This window comes from Orbicella faveolata, unplaced genomic scaffold, assembly GCF_042242905.1.
Source record: "Orbicella faveolata isolate gen_17 unplaced genomic scaffold, um_ofav_v1 contig_46, whole genome shotgun sequence".
NCBI lineage: Eukaryota > Metazoa > Cnidaria > Anthozoa > Scleractinia > Merulinidae > Orbicella > Orbicella faveolata.
The window spans coordinates 2,845,852-2,858,598 of NW_028301576.1; the positions used below are offsets into that span (position 1 = coordinate 2,845,852).

General features: G+C 40.6%; 1 protein-coding gene across 1 annotated transcript; it reads left to right on the forward strand.

Moving 5' to 3' along the window:
- The first annotated feature begins 260 nt into the window (after positions 1-260).
- LOC110057520 (uncharacterized) lies at positions 261-10,936 on the forward strand. The gene is made up of 12 exons (XM_020764114.2): positions 261-935; positions 2,129-2,297; positions 2,946-3,022; positions 3,405-3,643; positions 3,870-4,030; positions 4,524-4,626; positions 5,290-5,335; positions 5,608-5,699; positions 6,661-6,846; positions 6,987-7,097; positions 7,193-7,562; positions 8,331-10,936. The coding sequence occupies exons 1-12, from the start codon at positions 608-610 to the stop codon at positions 10,613-10,615; spliced, it is 4,167 nt and encodes a 1,388-aa protein (XP_020619773.2). The 5' UTR covers positions 261-607; the 3' UTR covers positions 10,616-10,936.
- Positions 10,937-12,747: the final 1,811 nt, after the last annotated feature.

Here is a 12,747-nt window from a genome sequence, read left to right on the forward strand (position 1 = left end):
ATTGGCGGTATCGCGGGCTCGACAATTGTAATAGTCGATATGGAGTCGGTGTTCAAAAAATTCTATAATTTTTGTGTTTTAGACAACACGAAAATGAAGTAAACATCGCAGGCTAGTAAATCCTACTATTATAACACTAAATTTTCGTTAATTCGTGATTTCAGGGTGAATTTCTAATTGAATTCACAGATGCATGCTCCGAGATCTGTGCCAGTTAAGGGGTCTGGCACTAGCCAGAGTTAATTCGTTTACCGTATATTGAATTTTCACGGCGACTATTTATTCACCGGTTTGTAAATGAACCCTTTTCCTCCCTTTTCGTTTTGGAATGGCGATTTATCTGGGTTGATTTGAATTCAAGCGGTTAATTACTCGGCAAAATTTGGATAACGTGCTCTTTCGTAGCGTGGTTGTTGAGTTTATCCTACTGAGTCGGCGCACGACCTTTGTTCATCGGCTGCGCATCAACAATGCGTCGGAGGGAAGTTGGCATGGTTCACAGGCATTTGCCTTTCATACTGTGTTTTATATAGAAACTTGACAGACTGGACTTTCGTATATATCACTGAAGGGCTACTGAACTTGCCTGAGTGCCTAGTACTTCAAAATGGAAACTTCCCCAATGGAAACAGATGAAATTGTGGTTGAAAATCCGATTGCAGAGCCCGCAGAAACCGACGAAGTCGTGCCGGTTGAACTTTCAGAAACTCGTGCTAAACCGCCGGAAACAGAAAAATCGCCGGTACAACAAGTGAACATCCTAGATCTAACCAAACTTAGTCCCGAAGTGCAACAAGGATACCGTGTTTTCATGGAAATATCGGCTGATTCTTACAAAAATGTCACTTGGCCATTTTTGGAGCCGGTGGACGCCGAGGCACTTGGTTTGTGGGACTATCACGAGAGAATCAAAGAACCCATGAGTTTCCATCAAAGTTAGTAGAAGTTTAATTAATTGATTATGTTATCTTAAAGTGACCGATCTGATTAGAAAGGGCTGTTCCTTTTCGGGTGAAGTGTGTTCACAAATGATTTGACCTTTAGTTTTAAGAAGTGTTTGGGTACATTTGTAAATTCAGAGTCGAAAACAGCCTTTCATTTGGCAAGGGAAAAAAACTGTCATTTTGTCCCTCGTGTTCAGAATGGTTACATTTCCACTGCTTGAGAATTGTTGAGTTCGTGTTATTAATGAAACTAGTTACTTTTTTTTTGTCTTTAAAACATAAATTTCGTTAGTATCATCAATTTGTAAATTTTGTGTCAGATATTGTCAGCGATGTTTTTGACATTTTTATGTTCTTATCCATATTTTGATTGCTAGAAAAATTTTCACTAATTGATCTTTAGTAACCTTCTATCAAAGTTATATATTCAAGTTTAAAACTGTAAACCATTTTTACGGATGACAATTTTATTTTTTAGGTATCATAATTTAAAGCAATCTCTATTCCAACACAGTAAAACTGAAGTTACATTTTGTATAAAAAAACGCTAAAATTAATGTTATTTGATCAAGGGAATCCCCATAAATGCTATCTTAGTAATATTATCTTTTCTCAGTTACACAAAGTGAACTGAGGTTAACTATATTCATCAACAATCTTGTCGAAAACAGTTTTTTGGAATTAAATTTTTGCTGAAAACAGAAAAAAGATTTGATATCATTAATATTATTCTTTGAAAAACTAACATAAAGCAGTATATGGGGATTGATTTGAAACAGAACACACTTTTAAAATTCTTTGAATACCTTGTTTAGTCTGCCCAAAAGTATGCCCACCCCAAAAAAGTTGTTTACCCTTGTTATGGTGTAAATTTCTAGCTTGTTTCTTCTTTTTTAGCGTAATGCCCTTATGCGTACAACCAGCAAAAAAACTGGAAACCGTTCAACTCTCCTCAGCCATGTGTATCACTGAGACTTATCTTCTCACCACAGTAAAACAATAACTCTTGACTTCGGCAGCTCTCCACTAGAGTCGGTTTGTCCACTTAATGTGTCTGTGTCTCTGAAATGCCCTTGCTCAGTGAGCAACTTGTTCATGGTACAGTTACTTGAAGAACAAAATGCCCAACAGTGCATTTAGATTGTATAAACTAATTTTACTCTATTTGTTCTTTTTCTCGGTAGTTGGTTGTAAATTTAACAATTATGAATACAACAGCATCACAGAAGTTATTGGTGACATCCGTCTTATTTTGGAAAACTGTTACCGCTACAATGGATCTGACCACTGGGTCTCAAAACTTGGCCACAAAATGGAGAAAATTCTGGAGCAAAAGCTGGCTTTGTTAAACAGGTGAACATTTCAGACCATCCAATATCTCAGTTTGAAGAAAAGTCATGGAAAATTAAAATTATAACAGTCATATAATGCAATTGAAGACTAGAAGAAACGTTTCAGGTCACTGTGATCACAATAGATTTTTTCCTTCGTGAAGAAGGTGAACTGTCACTGTCAAGGTAAAAAGGACAGCTCTAAAGGGAGGCTGGAAGCCACTACCATATCTGGCATTTTGTATTTATCTGGTCAGGGGAAGTATATTTTTATCAGAGAAATCTGCTGGAATTTTGTCTGTTACAACTACGGCTGGCCCTTAGATACATCCCTGTGTACACCCCTTTACTTGGAACACTAAGTTTGTCACTAGTAATATTCAAGACATTCATCTAACATTGCAGCTCAATGGTGAACTGAAAAAAATTAAAAACAAGACTGGTCATAATTTAAGATAATATTTAAAACTTAAACTCTCAATAAGTTCTATGGCAAATCTGTTGCCATAGTCCTCTAGGTTATTTTGGTTCCTTTCCGCTCCCTTTTCCCAGACTTATCTGTTATTCAGAACAATGCTTCATTTTACAAAAATCACATCTATTCATTGGCACACACTCAGAGAGAGACTCTCAGTTTGAGCTCATTTAGTTCTTCTAAATTTATGTTCAGGTCCCTAAGAGACAAGGTTAGCTTAGAAGCTACCATGGCTTTGAGAAGTGATTTCATTCCAGCTGAAGGCTCAGATGGTAGGTTAAAGTGATATGTTGTGTTAAAACTATTATCTCTGTTAGTATCGTGGCTTGGTAATCATAACAACTGTACAATACAGTGCTCGAAAACATTGCCGTTCAGTCGTCCGGGACGAGCAGATTTTCTTCCCAGGCAAGTAACTTTTCATTCTCACTTTCACACTGGGAAAGCAAGTCGTGTCCAACTAAATTAAAAAAATGTAGACTAGGACTTGCCTAGGGCAAGCAAAAATTGAGAGCTGCCTGTCCCAAGGGTATGCTGGATTTTCAGGGTTTTTTTTGAGCCCTGCAATCTCATTGATGCAATGAATATGCATAATCAAGTATTAAGCAGAGTTTAAGTGAGTGTGTAACAGAATGTTTGTTTTCTTATTTCAAGGGACCAGTCGTCGACGCACTGCTGCTCGTGTTTCATATGTTAATATGATCAATGGAGAAGGCTCTTCTTCTTTGCTTACACGTCTGAAGATTCAGGAAGACATAGAAGAACGTGAACGTCGTCGGATACGTGAGAAGGAGAAGAAAGAAGCTAATTTAGTTTTGCTTCAAGATTTAGCGGTGTGGGAAGAAAAAGAGTTAGGTCCTGATGTGGTCAAGCAGCTTCATTCAATGTGGGAGGTAAATGTAATAAGAATTTATTGAGAATTTAATTTTGTCATGAAATGTGTTTTTAGTCATCCATTGTATCCAAAACAATTTTGAGGTAGTTCCAAGTGAATTCCTGGTATTGTTGGAAGAAGTTTTTCGCTTAAGTTAAACAGTTTTTTTTTCTTTCAGGGAATGCCATTTTACATATCTCTTTGCCAAGCAGTACGTAAATATTTTTCTTTTTTCCTCTTTACAGATTCCTTCACTAGCTGGCTTACTGTTTTTATTAAAAGATTTTCTCTACATACAAGACCTCAATATCACCGAACTGGAGCTGAGTTTTGTTTATGCTAATAAGTCCTCATTACTGGCTAGAATATTTACAGCTCTTTTGATTACTCCACATCAAAGAAAAAGGTGAGATGTCTATAAAACAAAATGTTCTTGTGTTATAACTCTACCATTGATAATGAATGTGATAATGTACAATAACTGTGGTTTTGTAAAGACACTACTGTTCTACCTTGCATGAAGCTGGAATGTTTTAATGTAGTGTTAACAAATGTTCTGTGATTAACTCTATCAGAGGGGCTTCCTGAAACTTCCCCCCTGAGAAGTTTATTTTGGAAAGAAAACAATAGTTGAAATCTTCACAAAGCATAGCTATCTAGTGTTCATACCAGCAAAAAACTGGCTAGACTTACTTGTAATTTGACCTTACAGCAGGGTGAATGTTTTATCTACCTTCTTAAAATTATTTAAAAGTATTCTTTCTTTGGCATTGTTTTGTTGGTAGATTTGCCATGCAATGCAGAGTTTCTTTCCATGCATTCACTTGGAACTTAATGGCAGTGGTTGTTTCAATTGCCTAATAATTGTTTCAAAATATCTGTTTATCCCTTGTGGATAGTTTGTTCAAGAAACCTCCCATGAAGTTTAAAGTTTGGGAATCTAAGCTATGTGACCGACTAAACAGCTGGTACAAGGCCATAGAGAAGGATGGTCAGGTGTTGGTAAGTATTCACATCGACCTGGAATTTCTGACCTACACTGTAGTTAGAACATAGAGAGCGACAAATTATTTTTCTGTGTTGTAATATGTAGAATTGAGCTCATGGCCAATGCAGTTGGTTGCTAAATTTGGGAGACAAAAGCCCTGCTCACACGGAAGCTGAATCAGGGCTATTGTTAGTATTTGATAGCTGACTATATTTCCTGGTTACTGTAGTGATGAACACCAGCAACGCAGAATTCAGGAATGACGAAAGGGGAGGATGGCATCTTCAAATTGTTACTGCCAACTTTTATTGTACAACCAGCTTTTTTGAATTTAATGACAATCCTGTAACACTCAAAATTCTTCTACTTTAGGCATCTTATTAATGACTCAAGAGTCTTAAATTTTACAGTTCTCTGACAAACCTTCCTTTGGTTCCTGTTGGGCTGAAAGGTTGATAGGGAAGGGATAGAAGGTCTTAAATACATGTATTGGCAAAACTATTGAAATTTGACTTTGGCTTGTAAGGGCTGATCTATCGTACTTACAAAACCAACCACTAAGCTATCAAGATGAAATGTGTTCAACCCTGCCCTGTCTTTAATAACCTTTAGAAGGTCTTTTCATCTGTAACATATCTGTAATGAGAATATCTTTGCTATTAACTTTATTTTTCTAGACTTGTCATCAGCTTGGTTTGGATATGGCTACATTTGAAACGTTGGGTGAGTTGTTTTCCCCTTATTATTATACTACAATATGATGTGAAAGAAAAGCGAGAGAAAAAAATGGCTGTACAAAATCCTGGGGGCAAGAAATGGAAAAGGTTTATTTACCGCCACGGTTGACGGACTAAGCAGAAGACTGACTACCTGTAGTCTACTTTACTATTCATTCACATACATTCCTTTCATTATGTCAAACGTTTACAGTATAAGTGCATGATGAATTGATTTTTTCTCTGAATTGAAGAAATTGTCTCCTGTTACCCTTTCAGGTGAAGTAAATCCTTTGATGGAAAAGTCGTATATGGATCTAACTCTTCATCAACGAGTTTGGATTCTTAAATGCCTTTGTGACAACAGCCTGGTGAGACAAATCTTTACTTTGAGCCAGAAATCATAGAGTCATGCCACTATTCTTAGGTTTTGATTAAACTTATTCAGGGCTGTCATTAAGTTTTGATTCACTTTTAGCCGTGATCTTCACACCTACAACAAATTTGTTATGTTATGTGTTACTTGTATAGGCAAGTTCACCGGTAGCATCAAAGGCCCATCAAGTGTACTCAGCCGCAACAGGTGTTACAGGTTACAGCCCTCATTGACAACCCGGTTTTTTTCTATGAAAAAAGAAACTGCCTAGACTATGATTATCTCTGATTGCACGCACACTAAAAATTCCCTAGGGAAAGATCTATTCCTGGCAACATCCCTTCTATTTGAAATGATTTCCATGTGTAATGATCTTGGTTTAGGCCTTTGGAAATAGTGTGGGAATCGTTTGACCGCATGTAGCTTTTCATTGCCAGTAACAAGTTCTGGTGGTAAAATTTACATCTGGTGAAAGTGTGAAACGTTATTCATGTTGTTAAAACAAGTCTAAGTTGTGTTAGCCAACTGAATTTCAGTGTTTCTGGGATTATTATTTCACTGATCAGAAACATAACTTGTGGACCAAATATTGATTTGAAAAAAGTGTGGGAAACGTTTTGAACTTTGAATTTTATCTCTAGTAGATGCATAGCATTTTAAAAATAATTAGATATACTCATGATAGTGGTTTAGTACCAAAGCCTTGAGCTAGCTAGTTTCTAGGTATATGTATGTCACTCATACAGTTAAGACAAATATAACAAATAAACATTTTGTAGTTTAAATCCCAATTGTGGACTACCTTAAGCAAATTCTGCTGATGGCATGCTAGAGGACTTGAACTCAGAACCTCCTGACCAGCTCTCTAACAGCTGAGCCACACCTATCTCCATTTCAACACAGCACGTGATTGTCTATTTTTTTTTTTATGTTTTATTATTTCTCTTGAATTCCAGGTCAGAGACTATGATTTCCGTGAACATCTTTCCACCATTGCTTCAACTGAACAAAGAGACATGGTGCTGGGAAATGATGCAAACAGCTGGTCCTACCTGTATTTTCCGATCTTCTCTGCTTCAGATTTACGTATTTACAAGCAGTGTCCCTTGGATGTCCCAACATTAAACAAACAAAAGAAGAAGGTAAGTTGATGTTACAAACATACTTCTTCAGAGTCAGTCAAGTCATGTCTTCATCCCTCTCTTTCTCCTCCTTCTCATTAAGTATCTTCAGTTTTATTTAACCCTTTAAGGGCTAACAGACCATTTTCTTTGCATTTAAGGTTGCCACGCCCCCACCTCCACCCCCACCACCAGCTCCAACAAAGGCCAAGGGAACTTCAACACGTCCTGCCACACCCAACCAACCCAGGAGAGATTCAAGACTTAGAAAGGTAAGTAAAGCTGTCATTTAGCTAAAAGTTGTGGCTGTTCTACCTAGCTGTTATTACATCCTGGTTTTCAAACATCTTTTGTTTCCTTGATGTAGCTACGAAGTGGAACACCATCTCCTGAACCAGAAGCTCCAAATCCACAATTACCCCCGCCAGCTGTAGAAAAACAACAGCAGGAACCAAAGAACACAATTGCTGAAGGGTTTGAACTCGCTGCATTCGATGTTGAGTCTCTGAAGAAGCTCTGTGAGAAATTTGCAGAACCACCTCCTCCCCCTAAGAAGCGTGGCAGGAAACCCAAGCCCCCACCCCCAAGAAAGCGTTGTGAAATTGATCTGCATGGCAGCCTGTTAGCCTTGCTTGAAGAACTGGAAAAGTACGAGATGTCATTTAGCAAGTTGATGAGCAAGGCAAAGATAAAGATCATGAAGGAGAGCCAAGAACCTGAACCAGTTGAAGAGCCAGGTCAGTAATCCTGATATTTTAGTCTGTGGATTTCTTGGAAAGAACCTTTTTCACCCTGGAGTATGAATAAGGGGGGGAGGGGAGGGGGGTTGAACTCTGTGATAGACCAGCATACCATCCAGGGGGTATGAGATATACTGGACTCTAAATTGCTCCGGATATAGCATGATGGGCCACGAGGCTTGGATGCACCCTTCACCTTATGCCTGTCTACAAAGCTGTACATGTACTTGGCGCCATTCCTTGCTCACTCTATTGCTATAGTAGTGTTAGCTGTTTCTCTGTAATTTATCCTATTATATGGCTAGCTCCGTGAGCGAGCAAGATGAACCTAATCCACCACTGTGATTGGTTACGTGGAATACCCGCCGTGTCCCGCAAGAAAAAGTTTCCCAAAAGCCTTATGCTAAATCTTTTGACCAAGCTTGTTCGGTCAAGATGGCTGGATATTGGCCTCGTTCTTTTTTGCGAGTTTATGGACGCCAAAAAAGAACTTGGCCAATATCCAGCCATCTTGACCTCACGCTTAGTCAATAACCCACATATACTTCACATGTTGTTTTTGTCTCATTTGATGACCATTTGCTCCAGATCTCATTTGCTCCCTACTAGTCTCTACTCATTCTCATTAATTCTCTCTGGGTGGATTTGGTTTTCTCGGCGAGAATTGACATGGTCTCCGGTTTTTTTACTTGCGCCGCACATGATTTGCTCTGGCATAGTATAGACAAGTTATCAAGAACTTTGATTCTTATTTATGTTTTACAGAAGAGGTCGTCCCTGCTGGAGAAGCAGAGGAATGGGGCAGTGAAGAAAGCGTTGAAGACGAGATTGAAGATGCTGGAGCAAGGGACATGTCCAGTGACGAAGACTTTATTCTGGAAGACGAAGAGAGTAAGAACAACAAATCACCAACGTCTGACCAAGCCAACAAAGATGGCGAAGATGGCGAGAACAAAGGCAACGCAGCAACTCAGATCTCGCTTCCACAAAAGAGAAAAGCTGAAGAGGCGAACATTGTTGAGGAAAGTAACCAGTCTGTTGCAAGCCCAGGAGTTCAGGAAGAAGACGATTCATGCTCCATCGCCATTCAAACAACGCCTCCTAGATTGAAAAAGAAGCGAAAGAAGCATGCGCCTGGAACAGAGGTCAAACCTGGTACAGTTGCCCAGACAGTACCTCAAGGAGGAGCTGCCGACATATCTCCGACTTCCGTCACCAAGATCCCACAGGGAAATCGACCAAACATTCTCCATATTCCTGCTGGTCTGCATTCTGTTACTGCCAAGAAAGCAGTTGATGTCACAGTTAAGACTTCTGCCGTGGTAAATACAAATAACACTGTCTCAGCAAGTGGACTTTCTATAAAGACAGTTTTGCCCTCTGCTAGGGTAACACAACCAGAGAAGAAGCTGAACTCGGTCAGAATACTGTCTAAACCCTCCGCTACGTTAAATGCGTCAGCTTCATCTACAGTGGCGGCCCAGCCTAGTTCATCAGTTGGAGTGCCTACGACGCCTTTCCGCAGTACCACCTCCAATCAAGCTGTCACCCTTTCCAAGAGTCTTTCATCAACAGCTGTTTCTGCTGCCGTTCAACATCATCAGTCACAAGCGCGCTTGTCCGCCGCGGTACCGTCAGGTGTAGGAAAAGTTATGTTGGTGTCAAGTTCTGGAGTGCCGCTACAAGTGCTGAAAACCGTGCCTGTGTCCCAACCCATGATTCAAGGGAAAACGTTGAATCCTGCTGTCCTGACCACGCAAGGAAGCGCCGTCGTTTCTTCAGCTTCTTCATCGTCAAATCCAGTTGGAGTAGCGACGCTCGCAAGCTCGTCGCTTAGTACTAAATCAGCTACTTCTCAGCTGCCAAGCCAAGCCGTCCCAAAAGTGGCCATTTCCGTTACACCCTCCAAACTTTCTAGTGTATTGTCTACTTCCCCAGTCTTTCTAGTGCAACGCCCAGGATCAGGAGGGGTTGTGCCTCTGGCAGTCAAGGGAGGGGCTATTGTCGTGCCTACTTCGTCAGCGCCCCAACAGGTAGTCGTTATCAGACCTTCAAGTTCATTAACCTCATCTACCACAAGTACAACAACTCAGTTATCCGGAGCGGGGATTACTGTGTTAGGCAATACAGCTCAGATTACGCAGACTGCACTTGGGCATAAGGTTGTATTGTCAGCCTCAACGACTTTGCCTCCAAAAACCAAAATTGCCACAGTCAACAAACCAGTTGACCAAGCGGCAAAAACTCCATTAAAAGTTAAACCATCTGAACTTAATACCAGTTCTTTAGCTCTGGGTAATAAACCGATCATGTTAAAGACGACAGCCTCTTCAACTTCATCTGTAACCGCGGGAAGCAATTCAACAGTATTGGTAACAAGAGCTCCAGATCCAAAACCTAGCTGCGCAACTTTAGCTGCCGGCAATGAGCGGACTGGGCTGGGTACAGTGGCGTCCTCCGAGATTACAGCTGCTGATAAACAGTCAGTTCATGTGGGATCAAATCGTGTGTGTGACACAGAAATATCTGACACAGTTATGAACGCTCTGGTGTCAAATTGTGAGACAGTGAAGGGGACAGACAGTCCAACAGTGACAACTGTTTCGCCAGAAAGAGACCTAAGGAAAACAAAGGTATCATGCGAGAACAAGTCGTTACCTTCTTTAACAATTAACACAAACAAGACCTCTCGACCAGAAATTGCAGCAGATGGCAATGTCGAGGGTAAAGCTGGTATAGAGTTACATGACAAAGATAAAGACGCTGAAAATGGTTCAGATCCCTTAGTGGATCTTACATGTTATGAGACAAGCGTTAGTGATTCGACATGTGGAGAGAGCGATGACTCAGCGGCGCCGAATGGCCTCCACCGTGACCTCAAGACGTCGCTACCGTGCAAGCTCGCAGAGATAGATGTTAAGCTGTGTAATGGGGTCAGTCGATCAGTAACTCCTGCTACCAAAAGTGTGGAGCAAGAACTTGATTCTGGGGAACGAAGTCACGCAGTGACAGATCAAGCCACTAATGGACTTCTCATAACTGAAACGTAGAACGAATGAGAGAAATTGAACTCATTCAAGCTTATTACTTCGTCGTTAATTATCAAATCTTTTGGACCGCAAGAGTCTGTTTTTCCATGTGGAATTCATTGGTCCTTTTTTAACAATTTCCCCTACTTTTGTTTTTCCTCATAAGTCATATTTCCTGGCCTGCCTGTGCACGTTTAATTTCAGAGTGCCTTGCAATAACTTTGATGGGATGGGCGGGTTATTTTGTACAGTACTTGTAACTTTCTTCAGAGGGTGTCCCCCTGGGGCATTATCTTGTGAGTTTCCCTTGTGGAAATTAAATAAACGTTTCTGTGCGGTGTAGTATGGCTTTTTATAACGACTATCAGTAGATATCCGAGCAGTTAAATGCACATTTTGTAAATCCAGGGGATGTGGAAATGTGTGTCAGCTCTGATTTCACCTTCGGTCTGTTTCTTATGAGTTTTGCCTAAACCTACAATCCTGGCCAAACGTTCTTGGGACACTGGACAAAATGCCAGTTGGCGACGCATTATTTCTAGGTAGGAGGTAATTATTTAATTTTCCGACTCCCACCCCCAAAGCAATGTTGGAATATATAATGAGAATCAACATCAACATTGTGTTGGGGGTGGGGAGGGAGAGGTGAACAGAAAGACCATATCTTGGACAAAAGTGCACTTGAAAGCGTCCCAAGACTTGAGCGGGATTTTAGATCAAAGTAATCACATCTGGCCAGTCACTCCAAGCGCAGATAACCAAATGAGGTAACTAAGGCAAGCTACGCGTGTAAAGGAAGTTAAACCTTAGTTCTGACTGTTGATTTTAATGTTGCTCTTTCAATGCTGCTCTTCCCATACAGAAAGCTGTTTCGAGAAACTTCCAACAAAAGCGAACGCGACAGCGTTGAAAGAAATTTATGGGTACTGGTGTTGTACCGTCGCTTTATTGAAGCTCAAGGTATTTCAGCGTGGTTGAACGAAACAGCACCACGTATATTTGTGCTTCTCTTCCTTGCTTAAATACCGCGAGTCTCAGTCAAGCAACGCGAAATATTACTACCCGTAATACCTTTCAGTATTGCCTTGAACGCTTTTACGCGTTTTGTGGAACAACCTTGGTCGAAACTGCCGTATTTACCAAGCTAAAAATGCCCTATCTCATTTGTTATCATTGTGAATTTGCCCGCACTCGACGACATTCCACTACTAGCAGCATGCAGGACGTTTTTCAATTCTCACTCTAGTAAGTTTGACTTCTAGCTGAAGAGCTCATATTTCTTTTTCAGATTATGCCCTAGCGACTCTTACGCATTCCTCAATGCTGAATTTCCAGTTAGGGACTGTGCAATAATTACCTAGAGGAGGGGGTTGGAAAATTAGAGGGGGGGCATAGGAGAAAATGACAATAAGAGAGGGGGCTTGGATGTAAAATTTAATATGTTTGGGAATGTCTTGTTTGAAAAGCTTGAGAAATTAAAAGAAGACCATGTTCGTCAGGGGAAGTACTTCCTTGAGTCGCTTTAGTTTTCCTTCACTCCAACGTGTGATGGATGCGTTAATGAAGGTTGGACAAGAGGTGTTCCTGTCCAACGTTCTCCAGTTCCAGCCCTAGATGCTATTTCGCCTGCAAAGTATTAGGGAGCTTAAGCACGCGCGTTTTTGAGACGCGGACGGCAACCGGAAGAGAAGATTTCGCCTGCTAGGACCGTATTGTCTCCCAGATTTTTATACTACTCATCTCTAATGAAGAAAAGATACTTAGCAATGTGAATATGGTTGTGTGAGGACAAGTTAAAAGTGAAAAGTAGCTGACTTCCGGCTACCGTCCGCGTCTCAAAAACGCGCGTGCTTAAGTTCCCTAATCCATTCACTACGGCAACGTCCACTGGAGACCAGATCGACAAGTTTCTCCCAAGTGTCCAGATAAAGAGATTGTTCAACTAGGGAAAATTGCCCTCTTCTGAAGAAAGGCCTTTGCACGAGGTATGTTCCCAGTACAACGTGGACGAGACTGCATGTAAAAGTTATGTGCAGCACCTTGCGTTCCTCGGTGCAAAAGCCAAAAAAGAGTAAGAGAAAGGAACACTCTTCCGCTTATTTCTTGGACAATTGAAAAAGATGTAAAAGCGCCTACCAACAAGCAGCTGAAAA